This window comes from Typopeltis vanoorti, chromosome 9 (assembly GCF_054136105.1).
Source record: "Typopeltis vanoorti isolate ZY-2024b chromosome 9, IOZ_Tvanoo_1.0, whole genome shotgun sequence".
Taxonomy (NCBI): domain Eukaryota; kingdom Metazoa; phylum Arthropoda; class Arachnida; order Uropygi; family Thelyphonidae; genus Typopeltis; species Typopeltis vanoorti.
Window position 1 is genome coordinate 54,730,768 of NC_143557.1, and position 25,781 is coordinate 54,756,548.

The window sequence follows — 25,781 nt, forward strand, 5'->3', positions numbered from 1 at the left end:
GCTTCTGCCTTAGTATCTCCACGTTTTGGTCTGCCTCCCACTGATGAGACCTCAATAAAGGTTGAAACTGGTCTGGGTAGTGGCCCTTCCCTTAATGCATAGCAGTATACATGTCTGCAAGGAGATGTGCTTTGCATTATGGGAAATACTGAGACAAGGAGTGATGAAAGCTTGGTCCACCTTTGCTCGGAATTTCCTAGTGTTGCACCACCTTACCTCAGTTCTGAAGATATTTTCAGGTGCAAACTTTGTTTGCTTACACTTGGATAAAGGATTAAAATAAATTTATTAGTGAAACATGATCTCCCCCTTAACAAACCTATGCTGATAACTACAGAAAATACTGCACTTATCAACCTATTCCTTCACCACAACTCCAGATATACAGATTAGCCTATAATTTGAAGCTAAAGCCTTATTGCCACCTTTATTGTGTAGAACAATTTTACCCTCCTTCCACTCTCTTGGAACCTGTGTTATTGCAAGACTCTTATTAAGCAGGCTACTGCCAATTCACTGGAACATTCCCTTAAGATGAATGGTGATATGTTATCTATTGCCTTATTGACATCAAGTTTATTTATTTCCTCAAATACTTTCTGCTCCCTCACAATGAAGTCATCCTCTCCTATGTCGTCTACATTTAAGTTCCTCATGATTCAACTCTGATAAGGATGAAACACCCTTATAAATTGATCACTGAATACTTCAACAATGTCTTCCACAGCAGTTACCATTCTATCACTTTCATCGTTATCATTATCTTGCTATGATCATACATCATCTTATCATGATCATTCTGTGTCATACCATCTGTTAGGTGCTTCTCCAACCACTCAATCTCACCTGTGGAGAACACCATCTTTTTCATTACCATCTGCTCATGTTCTTCATTTTCCACCAATTCATTTTTGCTCTCACTCATAATAGCATGTGCAGTATCAACCTCACCATTCACATTTTACTTTCACACATCTTTTTCTTTCAACTCACCACTATCATTCGTCTTACCCTTGTCATACTTCTGGTCTTTGCTCTTGTAATACTTACAACAAATCCACTTACTAGTTTTGTTATCTTTCCATAAATCTTTCATTCTTCTAAGTGCCTACATTTCTTGCTTGCTGCAGCAAACAAAATCATGTGCACTGAAATCATTTATGATATAACAGGTTGGTATTTAAATTACAATGGATGAAATTAGACAAGAGATTTGTGCACTGGGCTATCTGATAGATATCTGCAAGATGTGTTAAGGGGAAGCAGTGTCTGGAAGAGAGACTAGGCATTTATGATTCAGACAAACCCAGGTGGTTTGTTTTGGGATCACTACTATCTAACTTTTATTTGGATGAAATTAAGCAATGTTTAAATTGTTAAATGCTATTGTTTGAAACTGTTGCAAAGTTGAGAAGAATTGAAAAAATCAGAGTGAATATTGTGGCTTTACTGGAAAATATGAATAGGCTTTGTGAGTTCAATGTTGCAAAACAGCAAGATTTTAAAATTTGTAATGCATATTTGGGATGTAGTATATACTATCAGCCTGGTTGGCCAAGTGGACAGTCTACCTGCCATCCAATCAATAGGCTGTGGAATCAAATCCTACAGTCTGCAGGGATGTTATTCAAATATCTTTAAGTAGCAGATAAACATCACCACAAGGTGTGACACCACTACCATCTCACTTGCTGGAGACCTGAAGTTGCTTGAAAATATTCCGTGTTTGGTCTCTAGAGCATGGTTTCCAGATTATATAATCTTTAGCCCATCACAGTACTGATTCTAATACTAATGTACCCAACCTTTCATAAGTAGGATATATTAGGTTCTGAACCTTTAATGTATAGGATGTACATACATGTGTGTGTGTTTATATATTATATACAGTGGTGCCTTGGTTAACAATGGCCTCAGATAATGATGCACTTAGTTAACGACGAGTGGCTGTAAGAAAAAAATCTCTTGGTTAACGATACAGGCTTTGGTTAATGACTCTCGATTATGTGAATCTCTATCCGATCTAAAAAACCGGAATTTTCCAATCGCACTCAGCCATGTGCGGGAAGACACTGCCGAATAGAGAACTGCCACGCGGCATAGCTGTGAAGCTCGGATATGTTTGACCCATCATAGCCAGCTGTTTACGTTTTCCGTTTATTGTTTCTTTTCTTGTAGTGTACTGTGCTTTATTTTAAAATTTGTGGTTATAAATGCGTTTTATGATGAAAATGAGTATTAAAGCATTTATTTTTTGTGTTGGTTCATATAGACAATAAATCGGTGGGTGCGGGAGCACAAGAACAGAATTTAGAGACTGGATTCGCGAAGTGTTTGGACCAACTATCAAAGCCTATCTTGAGCAAAACAATCTGCCTCTAAAAGCCATTTTAAATATTTGGATAATGCACCTGGCCATCCAACGGGCATACAAGAAGAGCTACCAGAGGAATTAGATTTTATCAAGGTGATTTTTCTTCCTCCCAAGACTACATCTCTGATTCAACCTATGGATCAGCTGATAATTGCAAATTTTAAAAAACTTTACATAAGGACACTTTTTACCAGGTGCTTTGAAATGTGTGAGGCTACCAACATAACCCTAAGAAAATTTTGGAAGTAAGATTCAACGTTGTTTAGCAATTAGGCTAATTGTAAAGGCTTGGCAAGAAGTAACAATGAAATGTCTCAAAGCAGCATGGAGGAAACTGTGTCCTTCCTTTGGTAATGAAGAAACTTCAGATGAAGGACACAAATTGGTAAAGGATATTGTGGCAACTGCTCATGAAGAAGATGTTGAAGAATTATTGGAGATGCATGACCGAGAACTGACTACTGACGAGTTAAAAGAACTTTTCAAGCAGCAATGTGAAGAAAAGGAAATGCAAAGTTCATCTAAAGATGAGAATGGAGAGAAAGACAAATTACGACTGCTGAAATCATAAATGTTTTGGCAAAGTGGGAGGAAGTTCAAAATGTTGCTATGAAATGGAATCCAAACAAATCTGAGGTTATCAGAACTGCAGATCTATTTAATGAAAAGTCAATGCAGTTTTTCAGAAACATTTTAAAAAAGAGGCAGAAGCAAACAACTCTAGACATGTTTTTTACAGGTCCATTTGTCAAAAAACTCCGAAGTGAGTTCAATTGTCCTTCTGGTGAAGATTGATAATTAAAAACTGTTTTCATGAACAATTCTTTTATTAATGTTAATTTTTTTGTAGCAATTACATATACTGTATAATAAATAAATGATATTTACCATATTTTTATGACATTTTAAATGAGTTTTATCTGCATTTTTAATATGTACTATGGTTGTGGGGAGGAGCCGGAACAAATTAATCGATTTTCAATTAAATCTTATGGGGAATCGCGCCTTGGATAACGACGGTTTTGGCTAACGACGGTAATCCTGGAACGGATTACCGTCGTTAACAAAGGCACCACTGTGTATATATATATATGTGGAGGGTGCACACAAATATATATATATATATATATATATATATATATATATATATATATATATATATGTTAAAGATACCAAGTAATTTTAAACCTGGTTTTACTCCATTTCCCAAGTAAGCAAACAGACTAAAAGTCAAGTTTGCGCCTGCAATTGATGCAAGTCTAACTGATCCCACAGGTAGTGCAGGACCAGGGCAACTCGTGGCAAAGGTGGAACAAGCTCCGATCACTAATCTTAATATTTACCCTTAATGCCAAAACACATCTCCAAGAAGGGGATGTATGATGTTTTGCATTAAAGGCAAGGGGCCACTACCCAGACCGGTTTCGACCTTTATTGAGGTCTCATCAGTGGGAGCTAGGCTAGAATTAGAAATAGAAATACCAAGATTTAGTAGTACAGAGCTTGTAAGTATTTCGCCAAAACAAGTTACCATAAGGTATTTTAACCTTATTAAATAAGAATCTCTGGAGGAGATATAAATGTAGAAAGTATTTTTACCTTGGGTATAAATATGTTAAAGATACCAAGTAATTTTAAACCTGGTTTTACTATCGGAGCTTGTTCCACCTTTGCGACGAGTTGCCCTGGTCCTGCACTACCTGTGGGATCAGTTAGACTTGCATCAATTGCAGGCGCAAACTTGACTTTTAGTCTGTTTGCTTACTTGGGAAATGGAGTAAAACCAGGTTTAAAATTACTTGGTATCTTTAACATATTTATACCCAAGGTAAAAATACTTTCTACATATACATATATATATATATATATATATATACACAGAAACACACACACATTTAATTTTTGGAGGATATCTTACAGGAGCTGGAGATAATATAGGCTCTGAGTGTGATAGGGATGGCAAGGATTTAAAATTTAGGTGAATCATCAATGTTATCTTAAAAAAAAAGAATCGCTCTTAGCTTTTGACAACACTTAGCTCAGTGATCAAGACTAGCTTTCTTCTCTTCTTGGATTGGCAGTTACTTCTAGCCTTTCCTGGCATAATCACGTCACATGTATAATTTCAGCTTTAAATATATATATATATATATATTTTTTTTTTATTGAACACACCAGTTTGTTTTACTCATAGCTATTTCTTCTTCTTTAGCCTCTTTCCATCCACTGCTGGATATAGGCCTCCCCCCCCCCCTTAACTTTTTTCTGTCTGTCTTTAGCCAATGTCAACCACCTTGTGTCAAACCTTTGTAGATCATCCCTCAATCTTGTTCTTTGGTAACCTTTCCTGCTCTTGGTATATATTCAGTGGTTAATTTTGCCCATCTTTCATCAGACTAATATGGCCACTCCATCTCTATTTACATGTTTACAATAATTTACAATATCTTCTACTCAATCATCTCAATAATTTTTGTTGCATAGAGCATTCTTCTCTCCAAAACTCTTTAAGTCGCATGCGGCCTGTCTTCCTGCTTTTTTTAGTTGTTGCCCATGTCTCAGTTCCATAGGCAAACACTGGAATAATGCATATATTAAAACACTTTTTTTAGGGATATAGGTAAAGCTCCTAACAGATAATCTTTATACAGCCAAAATGCTCTGTTTCCTTGTGTGATTCTTCTACTGATTTCTTTATTCTGTTTTTCCTTAAAAGTAACTAACTGACCAGGGTACATATATTCCTCCACAATTTCAATACAGTTATCTGTTAATTTTAGTTCAATAGTTTGGTTTTAGTTAGCCTAATCTTTAAAAAAACTTTTTCCCCTCTGCTTTCTCTATCAAGGTCATTTAGCATTCCCTGAACTTCTTTATTTTTTACTACAAGAACAATGTCAGCTTCAAAACATAAGTGATTGAGATTTTTTCCCTTGATGCTAATTTCATTGTTTTCCCATGAAATGTTCTCAAAGACTTCTAATGCAGCAGAAAACAATTTGGGTGATATAGGATCTCCTTGTCTCACTCCTCTTCCAATACCAAATTCCTTTCCCTGATGTTCTAGCTTTATACTAGTTGTTGAGTTTTGATATACAGTTTTTAATAAGCAGATATTATTTGTTGGGATGGATTGTTGTTTTAAACTGTTTGCTATTTCTGACTGATATAGAGAATCAAAGGGGTTTTCAAAATCTACACACACACTAAATAGGCAGGAAGATTATATTCATTTGCTTTTTTTATTACTTGGTTAATAGTACTTATTGTACAGAATATTGCTCTGAATCCTGCTTGTTCATATGGCTGTGTATCATCCAAAAACCTTGTGATTCTATTTAATATAATAGACATAAGCATTTTGTATAATTATGATAGAAAATGATTGGCCTATAATTATTGATATAATCTCTGCTACCCTTTTTCATTTCATTCCATCCAGGTACTAGCCTTGTATAAATCCCAGATCTGTCCAACCTTATTACTACTCTCATATTTGGGGTGATTTTTCCAAAATCTTCTCTAAAAATTCTTGTCCAAACAAAAGCAGTTCAGCTAATCAACAATTCCTCTTTCAGATATTCATTCCAGACACTGTCTCACAGTGTCTGGAATGAAATAATGTTGGGAATAATTCATTCCCAACATTATTTCAAGGTCTACAATAATATGAGCAGCAGCTGCCCATTATCTATTTACAGTTATCTACTAATCACTAAACTTACCACCACCATTCATTTCAGTCTACCACGGTTTTCTGAAACAATATTTTCTGATGAATCATTTCTTCAATGTTTACAACCTTTAGCTCTTCAAAAAAGAACATTAACAGATTCCTTCTCTCCTAACCACAGCTACATGCCGTTAATTTGCTATAGGTGTTCTATGTTCTGCAAGCCACCTTCACTCCCACTCATGTTTTATTTTATTCACTCCCACCCATGTGGGAGTAAATAAAATAATAATTTTTTTCACACCAAATGATGATAATATTTTTTTGAAATAAATTTAACATATTAGTAAGGCATCACTTATGGAAAGAGAGCAGTGTTTATAACTTATATCATTATAGATAGCTCTCCAGCCAATATTGGATTATGACTTCCCAACTTTAGTGACCAAGGTTTTTAATGGATGCCAATAAAATGAAACAAATATGCAGAGTAGGTTCACTAAGGACTGTCATCCATCATTTCCCCAATTTCTACTAAACCAAACAACATGAGCATGAGATCTCCAAAAAACCATTTATAACTCAACTGCTTCTACACCAGATCATACCTTGTCTGGGAAAGGTGTAATATGACTGATAATAGAGAGGAATGGCAAAGAGGAGTATGGATGAATCATATCCAACAAGTGAAGTATGAGGAATTTGTTACAGAAACAAAACTGAGCTAGTAAGTATGTTTACAAATGCTAGAAGTATTCAAAATAAGGAAAACAAAATGTAGTTTGTTTGTGAAGACAGACAGGGCAAAAAGGGATGAGGAGTGTTATTAATGATTGCAGAGGAGTTGTACCCATTAGACATGGAGATGCAAAGAGCAAATCATGACAGTGGTTTTGAAGTAGCATAGTGTGAAGTGAAGGTTCAGTTATAATAATAATACATGAAGGTGGTCTAAAAAGTTCTCCGCCTCGACCATAGATAACAACACTATCAGCAAGATTTTTTTTTATATAAGTTAGTATGTCATAAGCAACTATGCGAAATTTCAAGTCATTCTACTAAGTAATTTGTTTTATACAGCTGTCTGAAGCAAAAGAGTTCTCTGTATCTCTTGAAATGGATAAAATTGAGTGTCGTGTGGTTCTAAAATTCTTTGGAAAAGAAGGTTTAATGCCAAAAGAAATTCATTCAAAGTTCATAAAAGTTTATGGGCACTCTTCTCCTTTCCTTTCGACAATTAAAAAATGGGCTGCAAAGTTTAAACTTGGCAGTACCAGCCTTGAAGATAATCCACGTAAAGGATGTTCAAAAAGTGTAACAACACCAAAAATCATTGATCAAGTGCACGATATGGTATTGGATGACTGGCAAGTGAAAGTGCATGAAATTGCTGAGACTATATTCATTTCAAAATAATGTGTAGGATATATTTTGCATGAAGAATTGCAAATGAACAAGCTTTGCGCAAGATGGGTGCCATGCTTGCTCACAGCAGATCAAAAACGCACTCGCATGAAAATCTCTGAACAGTGTTTGGAGCATTTCAACAAGAATAAAACTGATTTTGTGAGTCGATTTATTACTATGGATGAGACTCAGATTCACCATTACACACCAGAATCCAAACAGCAGTCAAAACAGTGGACAGAAGCTGGTTGTTCAGTGCCAAAGGAGACAAAGTTGGTTCTATCAGCAGGAAAGGTCATGGCATCAGTGTTTTGGGATGCTAAAGGCATTTTGTTTATTAATTATCTTAAAAAGGGTAAAACAATAACCCGAGAATATTATTCCAATCTTTTAACCAGACTAAATGAAAAAATTTGCGAGAAAAGACCAGGTTTGCAGAAGAAAAAAAATCATCTTTCATCAGGAAAATGCGCCTGCCCACAAAGGTGTTTCGGCAATATGAAAATTAAGGGATCTGCACTATGAATTGTTGGAACATCCACCCTATTCCCCAGATTTGGCTCCCTCTGACTTCTATCTCTTCCCAAATCTAAAACTCTTCTTTGCTGATCAGTGTTTTTCATCGAATCAAGAGGTGATTGCAGCTGTATAGGGATATTTTGCAGATCTTACTGAGAACCACTACAGGGACGGGATAATGGCGTTGGAACACCACTGGAATAAATGTATTAGTCATAAGGGAGATTATGTTGAAAAATAAAAATATTTTTGAAATTATAAATTCTTTTTTATATTGTTAGGCTGAGAACTTTTCAGACCACCCTTGTAGACTGGGGTGAAAAAACAGCATCTGGAAGCAAGAAGAATGAATTTCTTGAGTATTTTAGTGACAACTATTTTAGATAGTACATAACAGATTGTACACCGGAATAGAGTTTTGGATTTGATTATCTGTTCAGAGGATATTATTGTAAATGAAGCAACAAATCTTCCTCCAGCTGGTGAAAGAGATTATGAAGTGATCACTCAGGCAGTGGCTAGCTATAATAGGAATTTTGCCAGAAAGAATTATATGAGGAACTATAAGATGGGAGATTATGAAAATCTCAGGAGGCAGCATGCAGCTATATCATGGAATGAGGAATTGGATGGGAAGGAAATAAATGCTGCTTGGTCTCTACCTCAAAGGCTAAGTATATTTCAAAGTCAGGAGATTAAATAAGGTAGGTTTAAAATAGATGAATCAAAAGGTGAAGCATGTAACCTGAAATAAAAAGGAATTGTGGGGGGGGGAAGCAAAAGATGAGTGGCAATAATCATTTACATGAGGAGTAGAAAGAGCAAGTAAGGAAACTTGACACACTTGGTAAGGGTAGCAAAAGTACAATATGAACAGGAGTTAGCAAACGAGACTAAAAGAAATCCTAGGGAGTTTTTTTCCCAACATGTGGCCAGTAGAAGAAAGAATGATTATGGAAGGATGATGTTGGTCAGTAATAATGGTAGAAATATAACTACTGAGAAAGATAAAGTAGAAATGTTACATGAGCAGTTGTTTAAGGTATTTCGTCTTTGTAAATGTAATGTAATGCTGAACTTCACAACAGTAGAAAAGGGGGGGGGGGGGAGGAGAGAACCACTGATGGTACATCAATAGGAGGTTTATGAGGAATCAAGTAAAATTGATAGAATGTTCTAGGGAGTTAATAACAGTTATAATGTATCTCATTAATATGAGTTTTAGACTGGCCAAAGTTCCAAAGGATTGGAAAGAGAGCAAATTTGTTCTACTTCATAAAGGGGGAGGGTGACAAGACTAAGGCTTGAAATTATGGTGCATTTGACTTGTCTGGAGTTGTGGTCAAGGTGTTAGAGAAGCTAGAGAGGACCTAGATTCAGAAATGGGTTTGATAAAAATCAGAATTGTCTCTGATGGACAGTATGGGTGGGTTTGCCAAAGGAAGGTTGTGTTTTCTTACTTATTATTTAAACAAAGTGACAAATGCATTGGACAAGGGGGGGGATGCATAGACTGTAATATATTTAGATTTTGCAAAGGCATGAAAAGCTAGTGTTTAAATTGGAAAACATATGGGGTTGGATGGCAGATTAGTGCACTGTATTGGAGATTGGCTGCGTGATAGGTATCGGCAGGTTGTGTATGTAGCAACAATATCTCAGATGTAGAAAGTCTCTAGTGGTGTGCCCCATGGATCTGCTTTGGGACAACTGTTGTTTAATTGTATGTAAATTACATTGGAAAGGACTTGAATGATGATGATATGCAGTTGTCTGCAGATAATGCAAAGTTAGGAAGAGCTATGAGGAGTAGAACAGATGTTGTAGCCTTGCAAGAAGACTTAAATAGGCTCTGTGAGTAGGCAAAAGCATATCGGATGTCAGTTCAATTATAACAAAGTGTAAAATTTTAAAATTTGGGAACTAAAGATGGGATGCAGAGTATACGATTGTTGGGGATATTTTAAATGAGGTGATGGAGATGAAAGATCTGGATGTGATAGTGGATAGGAACCTAAACTTTTGGGGAAATTTGTCAAAATTGTGAGGATAGCATAGCAGATTATGGCAATAATGCATAAAACACTTATAATAAACTTGGTACAAGGCTTTGATTAAACTGCATATGGATTATAGCATACAGATTTGGTTGTCTGATTTTCAAAGAGATGCTGAGTTGTTGAAGAGGGTTTAGAGATGATTACAAGATGATAAGTCGGTTTTGGGACTCTGGAAGGTGGAGTATGAGGGAAGATTGAGAGAATATGAAATGCACAGCCTACTGGACAGAAAGATAAGGGGAGACATAATCAAGACAAAAGTTGGTAAGGGGTAATTATCAGATTTATGTGGATGAGATTTTTCATAAGAATGGTGAATGTAGAGACACTGAATGCATTTAAGTCAAGGTATGATGAGCTGTGTGTGTAAGAGTGGACCTCATACAATGGACTTCATGGAGGTCTGGTGGTGATGATGATAATATAAACATTTCACTATTTTGGTTGGTAATCAATTTAAGTACAGGAATCATATTAATAAGGCACCTAGAAGTATCACTGATAGAATGCAAGAAGTTGTTATATCCTTATATAATATAGTTCTTGGACCAGTGTAATATTATGGCTTTCAACTTCCATTACCAAGAATTTCAAGATATGCTAAAAGAATCGATGATATATTCAGAGCACATTATGTAAATGTGTGGAGGAATGGCTGATGACACTATGATAGTTATGAGAGCCAGATGATTACTGTAATCTGATCATCTTAACTAACCAGAAGAGAGAAAAGATATGTGATTGAAGATTAACAGTTATTATTATTTACAGTATTAATGTGAATGTCCTCCATCATTATTATAGAGGTATCCAATAGCTCATTGTAGGAGGTCCATAACTAACAACTATTCATAGAATACCTACCTTACTTCTCCTTCAACTTATTTATTGAAAAAGTAGTCATGACTGATTCTGACAACCCATTACAACCATTCACCACTCTTCAAGGGGGAAAAAAAAAAATTAGTCTCCACACCCATGGTAAAACACTCTTGCACACTTTTCAAAGGTTACACTTGTTCTCTCTTCCTTGTCATGTAGTGACTTCAAAATTTTCTGCATCAATCCTATAAAACTCCTGTAGTGACTTATGTGTTTCTCTCCTTTCTCTAATTTTCCATCTATCAATTAAACTTGATAATTCACAAACTTTCAGTCTACCGTCTAATGAAGGATTCTCATAGATCCATCACCATATCGGTTATTTGTCTCTGAATTCTCTCCACCACTTACTTCCTCTACTTCAAAGAACCCAGGTGACCATACCCATGTATAGTGGTCCAGATATAACTATCAACTCACCATCAGGGATGGCTATCAATCTACCAAGTAGCCATATCCAGAAGTGGTTAACTGGATGTTGATGAGCATGCTGACAAGCAGAGATTATCCAATGGGCTATCTTGGCCACTTTTACCAAACCTGCTAAACTTCAACTCTCTATCCACAATCCCCCCCAAATCCCTGGTCTGATCAATTTCCTGAAATCCAGTTCCATGAATGTAATACATTACTTGTAATATTTTCATCCTAAGGTGCATAACCTGGGGTGCTTAAGGGTCAAAGCTGTATAACTGAGAGGAGACCTCCACATAGCCTCTAAAGGAATGCGAAGAACCGAGCACGGCTTCTGACCAAATGTCCAATCCTCACCTTCTCGTGGTGCTACCTGTTGGGTATCTACCTGGATACTGAATGAAAGAGGATGGGCTGGCAATTTGGGATTTAGCCAACTAAATTATATTCTTATTGGCTTAAACCAAAATACAAAATGATGGTACAACATGACAAAATTTCATGCCGGCTGGAGCATCACCCGGTTAAACAAGGCATCGTTGTTTTCGGTAGGAAACCAGGGCGAACAGCGAAAAGTTAGCTACTGGAACAAATCTGAAAGCACACCCCCAACTAAACATCACCAGAGTTAAAGATCGCTACTATCATCAACATAAGAAATCTGAATGGCAAAGAAATGGAGATCTGGTACTTATCTAATTAGATAAGTACCAGATTATTGTTATTATTAACACCAAGTTCCAACATAAAAATGTGCACAAATTCACATGGAGAGAAGAGGCAAGGAATAAGAAAAGTCTCATTGACTATGTTATTGTTGATAGTGATGTTTTCTCCCTGGTGCAGGACACCAGAGTGTACAGAGGATTTGAAATTGGAAGTGATCACTATTTAGTCTTGAGCAGGATACAACTGAATTTCATATTGAAAAGAATAACATGTAAGAAAGTTTTAAAGCGAATAAAAGTTGAGCAGCTTTCAGATGTGAATCGTAGACATACACAAAGCTTATTGAAGAAAAAATGAAAGAGTTTGAGAACAGGAATCAAACCTTGGAGATTCAGTGGCAAACTCTGAAGAAAACCATGATTGATTCAGCCAGAGAGGCATGTGGTTAGGTTGTCTGCAAGGATAGAAATATATGAACTCCATAGTGGACACAGGAAGTTAAAGAGGCAGTGAAGGAAAAGAAGAAAGCATATCAAAAGTTCCTGGCAAATAAGTCAGCTTGTGCTCTTAGAGAATACAGAGACAAATGTAAGAAAGCTAAACACTTTGTAAAACTAGCTAAACAAAAGTCATAGGAGGACTTTGGCAAGAATATAGAAAATAAATATCAAAGTGGTGGCAAAATATTCTGGAGATTGTTGAAGAAGCTTAGAAAGGGAGGAAAGATGCTGTAAAAGGAGTTAGAGATAATAAAGGTAATATGAAAATGGGAGAAAAATATTTGCTTGAAGAATGGAGTAATTACTTCAAAAAAATTGCTAAATGAAATGAGCAGTGATAGCACCGTAATAAAAAAAAACACTCAACGGGCATACAGTCATGAATACATATCCATACTTGAAGTAGAAAAAGCCATCAAATGCTTGAAAAGTGGAAAGGCAGCAGAAGTAGATGATATTTGACCAGAAATGCTGAAGTATTGTGGTATAAAAGTCTCACAGTGGCTGCACTGCATAGTTTAGAAAGCCTGGACAGAGGGACGAATTCCCGATGATTGGAGTAGAGCTCTCATAGTACCCATATATAAAAAGGGAAATAAAACAAGAATTACAGAGATATTTCCCTACTGAGTGTTCCTGGTAAGATTTATGCTAGTATACTTGAGAAACGGTTGAGAAGAATTGTGGAAGAAAAGCTTGGTGAAGAACAAGCTGGATTCAGGCCAAATAGAGGCTGTCAGGATCAGATCTTCACTTTACGATAAATAGTTGAGAAAGCATGGGAATATAACAAAGATCTGTATTTAAGTTTTGTAGATTTGGAAAAAGCATATGACAAAGTGACAAAGAGAAGCTATTCAAAATGCTACAGTTGTATGGTGTCAGTGGATAATTATATCAAGCAGTACTTAGTCTTTATTTGAGTTGTAAGTCAGCAGTTAGAATTGAAGGAAGTACAGGAAGATGGTTTAATGTTAAATCTGGTGTGAGACAAGGATGTATATTATCACCTCCGTTATTCATTATCTATATGGATCACATTATGAAGGAAAGTGGTATTAAACACGATATTAGAATTGGAGATGTTAATGTCAGCTCTTTGCTTTATGTGGACAATTTTATACTTCTAAATAAATCCGCTAAAAGGCTTCAAGATTCCATGAATAGATATGGTATGACGGTCAGCAATAAAAAGACAAAGGCAATGAAAATAAATAGAATCGTGGAAAATGTCAACTGCATTGTGAACAGAGAACCTGTGGAATAATTAAAGCATTTCAGCTACTCAGGCACGATTTTTAGTGAAGATGGTAAATTAAATATGGAAAGAGACAACAGAAACAACAAAGCTGGTAGTATGGTAGGAAGTCAATTGAATAAATTCATATGGAATAAGAGGGAAATTAGTTGGAACACTAAATTAGCTGTTTACAAGACAGTGTTCAAACCAGTATTCACTTATGGATCTGAGAGCTGGGTCAGAAATAAAACACTTAACTAAAGACTAGAGACGGCAGATATGAGAGTCCTGAAAAAGATTAGAGGCGTGAACAGATGACATCAATGGCAATATCATATTAAAAACGAGGATATTAGGAAAGAACTTGACATTGTTAACATCCAGGAATGTGTTAGCAGAGCTAATCTTAGGTGGTATGATCACTTAAACAGAATGGACAAGGAAAAATTAACAAAATAAGTGTTCTCTGCCAGGTTGGCAGGAAAACGACCCAGAGGAAGAACAAGATATAGGTGCGTGCATGTGCTGTTTGCTTCCAACATACTAAGTGGCAGCATTCGTTACTGGATTAATTATTTATCTTCTGGATATTTGTTCACTGAATGATGGCATCATAGGCTATTACTTCACTGTGAATATCATCGATTAGTGGACATTGGACAGAAGTTAACCAGATCTCTCAGTCAAATAAGCTCTTCACTCATAGTCACTGTCAAAAGAATAATGAGTTAGGCAAGGGTACCTGCTTTCTCCCCACCTGTTTTCTATCTATGCTGAGGATATCATGTATATCATGAAACTAGAGATTGGAAGAAGTCGGTTTTCATACCACTACATAAGGGCAGAGATATGAAGGATTGCAAGAACTGTAGAATTATTAGTTTAATCTTAGTTTAATTAGTTTAATTATGGCAATATAGACTAGAATAATGAGATAGCAATTGGAAGTTAAGAAAATGAATTTATTGAATTTTTGAGGGATAACTACTTCAGATAGTTAAAAGAGGGCACACGAGGATTGAGGGTCTTGGATTTGGTCATCTCATCAGAGGATGTAATTATAAATGAAGTGCCAAATCACTCACCAATTGGTGAGTGACCATGAGGTGATTACCTGGGTGGTTGCTAGCAGTGTGAGGACCTCTTTAAGAAAAGGGTATATGTGGAACTACAAGGGAGAAGGGTGATTAGAAGAGCTCAGGAGACAGCATGCAGGTGTAGCATGGAATGAGGAGTTAGCGGGAAAAGAAAACAACACAGCTTGGGAAGTATTTTCAAAAACTATCTAGTAAATACAATATCGAAATATATTCCAAGGGTGAGAAGGTTAAATAAGGTAGGTGTGAAATGGATGAATAAAGAGATTAAGCATGCAATACACAAAAAAGGGCATTATTGAGGGAAGGACTACAAACCTCCAATTCCTTGAGGACTACAAACACCAGGCAAGGCGGGTGACTGGTTGGTGAGGGTAGCTAAAGTGAGGTATGAACAGCAGTTAGCTAATGAAGCCAAAAAGAATCCTAAGGAGTTTTATCGATATGTAGCCAGCAAAATGAAGATTGATTATGGAAGGATGATATTAATTGCAGAAAATGATATAAAGACAGCAGCTGTTGCAGAAGGTGAGGTGGAGATACTTAAAATGAGCAGTTCGTAAAGGTCTTTGAATCATGTGAATGTGACATCATGGAGAGATTGAAAGCAGTTGATGACGATGAGGAAGAGAGACTGGAGTGTAAGTGAGCAAGAGGACTATGGGGAGTTGAGAAAACTAGATGTAAATAAGGCTGGGGAATTCATAATATATCACCACGTATTCTGAAAGAATGTGCCAGGGAGTTGACATCGACCTTAACATGTTTTTTTTTAATACGAGTCTTGCACTGGGTCAAGTTCCTAAGGAGTGAAAGGAATGCAAGATTGTGCCACTTCATAAAGGAGGTGATAGAACTCAAGTATCAAATTATAGGCCTATCTCTGTTTCAGGTGTTGTAGTTAAGTTTTTGGAGAAGCTTGTGAGAACTAGGATTCAGAATTAGGTTGACAACAATGGTATTATCTTTCATGGACAGCATTGATTTAATAAAGGGAGGTCATGTTTTAGTAATCTACTTACTTATTTCAATAAGGTGACTGCTTCCGTGGACAGAGGAGAAGGATACACAGTAATACACTTGGATTTTGCAAAGGCTTTTGATAGATTACCACATGATAAGTTGATAGTCAAACTGGAGTGGATGGGGGTTGGATATTAGATTGGTGCATTGGATTGGAGACTGGCTATCTGGTAGGTATCAACAAGTTGTGTATGGGGGAGCAATATCCAGGAAAAAGAAAGTTATTAGTGGTGTGCCTCAGGGGTTTTTTTAGGGCCATTGTTGTTTAACTTGTTATATTAATGATATTGGTGAAGATTTGGATGGAGAGATTCAGTTGTTTGCAGATGATGCAAAGTTGAGATGAACCATAAAGAGTAGTGAGGATGTTGTGGCCTTGCAAGAAGACTTGAATAAATTAAGTGATTGGGCACGGAAATGGGGATGTGAGTTCAATGTTGCAAAATGTGAGGTTTTAAAATTTGGAAAACAAAGATGGGATGCAGAATTTATGCTTGGTGAGAATATATTGTTGCAGGTAGAGGAAATAACAGAGATCTGGGGGTGATAGTGGATAAGGATCTAAAATTCAAGGGACACATCGCCAAAATTGTGAAGACAACACAAAGGCTTCTGGGAATGATGCGGAGGACACTACTGACGTGTAGACGTAGGGAGATTCTTGTTCCATTGTATAAGGCTTTGATTAGGGCCACACATGGACTATTGTGCCCAGATTTGGTCACCTCGTTTTCAGAAGGATGAGGAGATGTTGGAAAGGGTCCAGAGACAACTGAGTAAGGTAGTTGCTGACCTGTGGAATGTCGAGTATGAGTAAAGATTGAGAAGATGCAACTTGCAGAGTCTGGTGGACAGAAGGAAGAGTGGAGATATGATAGAGATCTATAAGTTATTAAGGGATTGTTATAGGATCAATGCTGGAGAGGTTCTACAGAAAATAGTGGGAGATCAGGGGAGAACCAGAGGTCATCTCTGGAAACTGTATAAAGAGAGTGTGAGTAGGGGAGTGAGAAGCAGGGTTTTTTTCATGCAGAGTTGTGAATGATTGGAATACCTTACCTGAGATTGTGGTGTCTGCAGGGAATTTGAGTGTGTTTAAATCACGGTATGATCAGTTGTGTGTTTGAGAGAAGGATCTCCTAGATGAGTCTTTGACTCCATGAGGTCTTGGGTAATAATAATGATAATAATAATCTCTCATGCAAGCAGGATTTTATTAAAGATCATTCTAAATAGGACTGAGACAAAAGTTGAGGAAGAGATGCCTGAGGAACAAACATGTTTAAGGAAAAGCAATCAAACCAGAGATCAGATCCTTTACCTTAGACAGATCATTGAAAAGTATAACGAATTTAGACTCCTTACGGTAATGTGTTTCATAGACTACTCCAAAGCTTTTGACTGTGTTCAGCATGTGAAACTGTGTTAAGTAATGAAAAATAATGGGTTTTCCTCTACACACTATCAGGTTGATAGCTAACTTGTACAGTGAACAAGAAACCATGGTAAGAACAGGTGTTGGATTAACTGACTGGCTTCAGGTTGGAAAGGGAATTAGGCAAGGATGCCTACTTTCTCCTCACTTATTTAGTATCTATGCTGAGGACATCATGCATGTAGCATTGTATGAGCCCAAGAGAAGAATTAGGATAGATTGTCGAATGATCAGTAATCTGAGCTATGCTGATACAGTATTCCATTATAATGACAAGGAAGAACTAGGACAAATTCTTGACAAAGTAAACAAGATCACTAAGAACAGAGGTCTTCAGTTCAATCCTAGAAAGACAAAGATTATGGTTCTCAAAGGAAATACAGACAGGGAAGCTACTGAGAAATAAGTGTACCTTAATGGAGAAAGAATTGAAGAAGTCAGCAAGATCAAGTACTTGGAATCCATTGTTTATGTGAAGAACTGCTGTCCAGAAGATGTCAGAAGAGATTAGGAATGGCTAAAAACAACAGATAGACACTTGTCTAAAATCTGCAAGGATGTATCTATCTCCACAAGAACAAAGTTGAGGATTGTGATTTCAGCTGTTTTTCAACAGCAACTAACTTATGGATGTGAGACTTGGAACCTAAAGAAGTCTGATAGGAATAGGATAGCTACTTTTGGGACATGGTGTCATAGAAAGCTGTTGAGGATATCATATACAGAAAGGCAGACAAATAGATGGGTGCTAGAAATGATCGGTAGAATTTTAAGGCTCCTTAAGGGAATTGACAGAAGAAATGCATTTTTGAAAATTATGGAGATAACTACCATGTTTGAATAAAAACTTTAGTTTAATATAACTAAAATCTACATTCAAACACGGTAGTTGTCTTCATGATTTTCAAAAATGCATTCGGATCACCGTGTAAGCCTAAAAGAAAGTGACAGAAGAAAGTTGAAATATTTTGGACACACTGAAAAGATATGAGGACTTCTCAAAACAGTAATAGAAGGTAAAGTTCCTGGGAAAAAAGTGGAAGTGGTAGGCCGTCAATGTGATGCTGCTGAAAAGAATACACCAGGACCACCTGGCAAGGACTTCTGTGGCACATCACTGAGCATCTGAGTGATCACATGGCATCAGTTGATATTCAATGAATAGATGTATGGATAGATTATTCTAGTATAATTTAATACAAAACATTGATTAAACATATTTCCCACCAAGGACATAATCCTTGTCTAATCTAATGGTTGTGAAAATACAGCATTTGATCTCTTCAGAAATGTTCCCATTGAATAAGTTCGTGGCTAGACTTAACCAATACCTGGCTGATTTAGAGTGATAATGTTTTTATATATTCTATCCTTTCATAAATGAAAACAACAACAAAACACCATCAATATAACTAATGAATTTGCTTACCAGCGATGAATTCTTTCTTAGCACTCAAGTTAATAGCTTCGGTTTCCAGTTCACGTTCAGTTTGAAATCCATGAAATCGATTGAGTTCAAAACATTGAGACATATTTCCCACCAACTGAACTAAGTCCAATATTCCCTCAAGCCCATCCAGTTCACCTCCAAAAGAAGGTATATTAAAGCCTTCTATAATACTATTGGAATCTGTGCCAGTCATTTGACTTATTAATGGTTTCAGTGATTCAGAAGTTAAAAGACTCTGGAATGAAAATCATATTTAAAATAATACTACAGTTCCAGTCATTCACAATATAATATACCAAAAACAATAAACAAATTTTATTATTATTTCTGTCTCAACTACTACTGTTACTAATGATGCTACTATACCATACTAATATTGCTCATAAAGCATTATTTTTAGATATATTCTTTTCTCATTTACAAAGATAATAATTATATATTATTTTGGTATATTAAAATTTCAGTAAAATATATCTGAATATTCATTCCACATTTATAATAATTCAAAATCATTAAAGTATCATATTAATTTTAAAAAATATACATGAAATTTAATGAAAAAATTTGAAATATTTGACAGCTTTTATAATTTGTTGCTAAAGGCAGCTTTGTGTATTGCCTTCTTCCTTCCTTCATCATTCCCAGAAGCAAAGGCTTCTGGGAATGATGCGGAGGACACTACTGACGTGTAGACGTAGGGAGATTCTTGTTCCATTGTATAAGGCTTTGATTAGGCCACACTCGGCTGCTTAGAATGTTGTTCGTTTTACATTTGTTTTTTGTGCATTAAATGATAATAAAAAAGTTTTTTTTGGATGTTATGTTTTAAATGAGTAAATTTTATTTCAAGAGCAAGTACATCAACTAGACTGTATTTTATATATATAATAATGAAGATCAAACTATATTACTAAAAGAATATCAATGAACACAAAATGAAAAATGTCAACCCTAACATAAATTAAAGCCAGGAGTATCCAGAATAAAGGAAATGAATTGGTGGCAATGATAGCATCAGCCTATCCAAAGATTATTGTGATATCTGAGACATGGCTGACAGGAGATTATATACCAACAGGAACAGAAGCAGCAGGGTATAGCATTTTTCGACAGGATAGGAAGGGTAGTGGAGTAGAGTACTGCTTATGATAAGTGATGACTTATTGTCTCTCAGAGTGGAGGAAAATATCAAACTGGAACTTAGGAGACAGATGCATAAAGAATATAAGACTTAGGACAGGAAAGTGACTAGTATGATACAAAAGGCAAAACTGGAATAAGAAAAGAGATTGGTCCTTAGATGCACAAAAATCTTCAAGAATTCTCTTGTTATATGGCCAGTAAGAATAATAATTATTATTATTATTCAGGCCTCCATGCAGTCAAAAGACTCATAACGGGAGGTCCTTCCTAAGAAACACAAAGTCTATCAAGACTCATCGAGGGGAGGTCCTCCATAAGAAACACAGTCTATTATACCACTCCTGAAACTCATTGACCATTCTTGCTCTCACCACTTCATCAGGCAATGCATTCCATGGTCCAACCACCACCCATGCAAAATAACCAGTCCTCACCCTCTTGCTCACATTTTCCTTTCGTAACTTCCAGGGATGGCCTCTTGTCATCTCTCCTTCCCGCTGTTCATCCAAGCAAAAGAACTCCCCAGTGTCAATCCTGTAACCACCTCTCAACAGTTTAAAAGTCTAAATCATATCACCTCTCCTTCTATCCACCAAACTCTGCAGTCCACATTCCCGCAGCAGATTCTCATAACTATCATTGTACAGTCCTGAAACCATCTTTGTACGCTTTCCACAGTTAATTTATCTCCTTCAAATCCAGGGGACCAAATCTGAGAAAAATAGTCCAAGTGTGGTATAATCAGGGTCTTACACAACGGAATGATAACTATTTTATCTCTGCAGGTCAGTGTCCTTCTCATTATTACAGCAATCCTCAGTGTTACCTTCACCACCTTTGCAATATGTCCCCTAAATTTCAGGTTTCTATCAATCGTCAACCCCAGATCTCTTGTCTCCCCTACTTCCTCTAGTATAACTCCTCCCATAGAGTATGCAGTCTCCCATCAATGTTTCCCAAACCTCAAGACCTTACATTTTGCTGCATTAAACTGACACCTCCCATTCATTTGCTCATCTATCTAGCTTATTCAAATCCTCTTGCATGGTTGCCACATCTGCACTATTACAAAATCCTTCCCAGCTTTGCATCATCTGCAAACAACTGAATATCCTCTTGCAATCCACTGACAATGTCATTGATATCCAACTTGTAATCCTCTGCTTCCTTGAAATTGCCCCATCATACACAACTCTCTGATAGCTATCGGACAGCCAATCATGAATCCAATCTGACAGCCAATCCTGGATGTCAGATTGGTCAACTGGAATCTGACATCCAGACCCATGTGCTGTAACTTAAATATCAGCTTATCATGTGGCATCCTGTCAAATGCCTTTGCTAAGTCTAAGAAAATGGCAGTATACGCCTTTCTCTCATCTAATGCTCTTGTAACTTTATCATAAAAGGCTAGCATATTGCTAAAACAAGAGTGCCCCTTCACAAATCCATGTTGACTCTCACAGATAACATCACCCTCATCTGCCCAATGCTGTATACGGTCCTTCACTACTTTCTCCAAGATCTTACTAACTACTGATGACACACAAACTGGCCTATAATTAGACACTTCCAGTCTGCTACCTCCCTTTGCAATGGCACTATCTTACCTTCCTTCCATTCCATGGGCACCTTTCCCGCAGGCCAGATTTTCATTGAAAAGTAAGGTCAAAACCTGGCTTTTCAATGAAAAGCTAATGCTAATTTCCCACAATCTCATTCTTCCACAGTCATTTCTCCTCCTATTGGCCACATATCTAAAAATTTCCATAGGATTTTCTTTGAATCTTAAGGCCAGTCTCCTGTCATATTCCCGTTTCGTCTTCCTTACCATACTAGGCACTCTTCTGGCCTGTGTCTTATACTCTTCATGAATCTTCTCTTCACCTTTCTCCTTATATCTCTTCCATAGCACAGGTACTTTTTTGCATGCAATTCCTGTTTAATATTGTTTGTCATCCACTTTACTCCAAATTGTGTCCTCTTGTTCACTCGTGGTATACAAATTACCACTGCTGCTAACAAATATTCTTTCATTGTGGAAGAATGGCACTGTTGGACAAAGATGGGAATAGAGTGACTGATACAAAGGATATAGTGGAATTGTTCAATGAACACTTTATTTTGGTTATCCTGGACAAGTAAGTTTTAATACTAGACGAATAGAACAGGTTTCCGGTTTAGAAATGCAAGAAGAGAGAGAGAGAGAGAGAGAGAGAGAGAGAGAGAGAGTGTGTACTTCAAATACTAACTACTCTGGATGTCAATAAAGCAATAGGATTGGATGGGATTTAGCCACAGGTTTTGAGAGAATGTGCTAAAGAACTGACAGCTCCATTGACATGGCTTTTCAATGAGAACTACTATGGCCATGGGAAAAGTGCCTGAGGAGTGAAAGGAGGGTATGATAGTGCCATATATTAAAATAATTAATATTAATATCTCATCTTTATGTTGGAAGATGAGGCTAAGTAATGACTAGTCCATGTCCTGAACAGAAATCAAAGCAGGTAGTTACTATTATTATAATCTTTGCTCTCTTCTCGAAATTTTGTAAAAATATATCTGTAAGTCTGGTATTCATTAACTGCTCTGCTATGTAGATCTTTAACAAGAAACAATTTTTCCTTTATGTCAACTGCCTTCTCTAATTATTTGAAATGTTTCTCTGCTTCTCCTATAGTAGAACATATAGTGATCAAATAAAAAAATAAGCCACATTGTTCAGTTTCTCAGTTTGAAATCTGCTCAATCACTCTATTTCAAATTGCCTACTATTCAAGCTTAACTATCCCCTCCTTCCTTTAGCTGCTGTTTTCTTGTCCTGATCATGTTTGCCCAAATAGAACATCCTGTGATTATTATTTAGTAGCATCAGACCTACTTCCATCGATGTTGTCTCAATAACACCAATTATGTTGACATAATACCTCTCTAATTCTTATACTAGTCCTACTTCTTTAGCTTTGATACTTCTAATGCTGATGGTGACTATCTTCAATTCTTCTGAGATTAACTTTGTTCTGGTTTCCTGAAAAAACAGTGGGATTGGAAGAGAGAGGGAGGGGAGAATGTGTAACTGGTGGTAGCCCAGATAGCATGATATTTGTTTTTTTTGTTGATGCAATTTGATTTGCTAAAACTCAAATTACCAGTCTTCCTCATTTGTTCATTATCGTGATGGCTACTTAATATGATACACCATGAGAAGCTCAGGATTAGACAAGCCAGTTCTCTGTATTCTTTACACGCTATATTATGAAAGAATATTTGTTAGCGACAATGGTATGTTGTATACCACGAGTGAACAAGAGCACACAATTTGGAGTAAAGTGGATGACAAACAATATTAAACAGGAATTGCATGCGAAAAAGAGGCTGTGGAAGAGATATAAGGAGACAGGAGAAGAGAAGATGCATGAAGAGTACAAGACACAGGCCAGAAGAGTGATTATAATGGTAAGGAAGACAAAACTGGAATATGAAAGGAGATCCAAAGAAAATCCTAGGGAATTTTTTAGATGTGTGGCCAGTAGGAGGAGAAATGACTGTGGAAGAATGATATTATGGGATAAAAATGGGAATAGAGTAACTGATGCAGAGGACATAGTAGAATAGTTCAACGAACACTTTATTGGAGTATTTCATCCTGGAGGAGTCAGTTTTAATGCTAGAGGGATAGGGCCGGTTCGAGGTCTGGAGGTACAGGAGGAGAGTGTGTTTCATATACTGAGTACTCTGGATGTCAGTGAAGCTGTAGGACTGGATGGTATTTCACCACGAGTTTTGAGAGAATGTGCTAGGGAACTGACAGTGCCTTTAACCTGGCTTTTCAATGAAAGTCTGGCTGCTGGAAAGGTGCCCATGGAATGGAAGAAAGGTAAGATAATGCCACTGCATAAGGGCTGTAGCAGACTGGAAGTGTCTAATTATAGACCAGTTTGTGTGTCATCAGTAGTTAGTAAGATCTTGGAGAAAGTAGTGAAGGACCGTATACAGCATCGGGCAGATGAGGGTAATGTTATCTGTGAGAGTCAACATGGATTTTTGAAGGGGCACTCTTGTTTTAGCAATATGCTAGCCTTTTATGATAAAGTTACAAGAGCATTGGATGAGGGAAAGGCATATACTGCCATTTTCTTAGACTTAGCAAAGGCATTTGACAGGGTGCCACATGATAAGCTGATATTTAAGTTGCAGCACATGGGTTTGGATGTCAGATTGGTCAACTGGATTCAGGATTGGCAGTCCGATAGGTATCAGAGAGTTGTGTATGGTGGGGCAGTTTCAAGGAAGCAGAGGGTTACAAGTGGGGTCCCACAGAGCTCACAGTTCCCACAGGACCTATATTGTTTAACCTTTATATCAATGACAATGTCAGTGGATTGCAAGGGGATATTCAGTTGTTTGCAGATGATGTGAAGCTGAGAAGGATTATTAGTAACAGTGCAGATGCGGCAGCCATGCAAGAGGATTTGAATAAGCTTGATAGATGGACAAATAAATGGGGGTGTCAGTTTAATGCAGCAAAATGTAAGGTCTTGAGGTGTGGGAAACATTGATGGGACACTGCATTCTCTATGGGACTAGTTATACTGGAGGAAGTAGGGGAGACAAGAGATCTGGGATTGATGATTGATAGAAACCTGAAATTTTCGGGACATATTGCAAAGGTGGTGAAGGTACACAGAGCATTGCTGCAATAATGAGAAGGACACTGACCTGCAGAGATAAAAGGGTTATCATTCTATTGTATAAGTCTCTAATCAGACCACACTTAGACTATTGTTCTCAAATTTGGTCTCCAGGATTTGAAGGAGATAAATTAACTGTGGAAAGGGTACAAAGGCCGGATAACAAAGATGGTTTCAGGACTGTACCATGTTAATTATGAGGATCGGCTGAGGGAATGTGGACTGCAGAGTTTGGTGGATAGAAGAAGGAGAGGTTATATGATTGAGACTTTTAAACTGTTGAGAGGTGGTTACAGGGTTGACACCGGGGAGTTCTTTCACTTGATTGAACAGCGGGAAAGAGTGATGATAAGAGGCCATCCCTGTTATGAAAGGAAACTGTGAGCAAGAGCGTGAGGCGTGGTTTCTTTGCATGGAGGGTGGTTGAACCACGGAATGTATTGCCTGATGGAGTGGTGAGAGCGAGAATGGTCAATGAATTTAAGGAATGGTATGACAGACTTTGTGTTTCTTTGGGGGGGAGACCTCCCCTCGATGAGTCTTGATAGACTTTGTGTTTCTTACGAAGGACCTCCCACGATGAGTGTTTTGACTCCATGGAGGTCTGAATAATAATAATAATAATAATGATAATATAGTTTTCTCCTAGTATCCTACATTACCTATTTACACAAAAACACATGGAATAGGTAATGCTATTTATTTGTTTAGAAGGTCAGATATTCCAGTTTGAAACTTACAGACTATCTTCAGTGGCAGTGACAGTTGATTACAAGGTAGACTCCAAACAATGGATTGATTTGAAACAGAAAAAGCCATGCTATGTTATACTTACAACAGTGTAATGTTATAATTGAGGAAACATAGGTTAATCATAAATGTAAAAAAAAAAAAAATTTTTTTTTAATGATAAAAGCTCTGGAATTTTATCTCCTCAACTACAGACCTACAACCAACATAGATCTTTTTGTGTGGCTAAATGCTCTCTAAAACATTCATTTAATAAACAACTGACATCTAAATCATAAATTCAATGGCTTGTCAAGCAAATCTCTCCTCGCTTGGTTCCAGATAACTGGGTAGTTAACATCTTAGGATATCCGTTTAACTGAAAATGAAACAATTATTCTTTCAAAAGGATATGACTTTGTCATAGTGCCTAAAATGATACCCTACTTAGATTTCCTTTTTTAACAGTGAA

The 25,781-nt window shown here is 36.9% G+C and overlaps 1 protein-coding gene across 1 annotated transcript in view; it reads right to left on the reverse strand.

Annotated features, from left to right (window-relative positions):
• Positions 1-25,781, reverse strand: part of LOC150103053 (phospholipid-transporting ATPase ABCA1-like) — an 859,669-nt gene that overhangs the window by 694,425 nt on the left and 139,463 nt on the right. Inside the window, exon 9 of the mRNA XM_090398068.1 lies at positions 18,723-18,978. Coding sequence (XP_090254194.1) covers positions 18,723-18,978 — 256 coding nt within the window. The remainder of the gene's footprint in view (positions 1-18,722; positions 18,979-25,781) is intronic.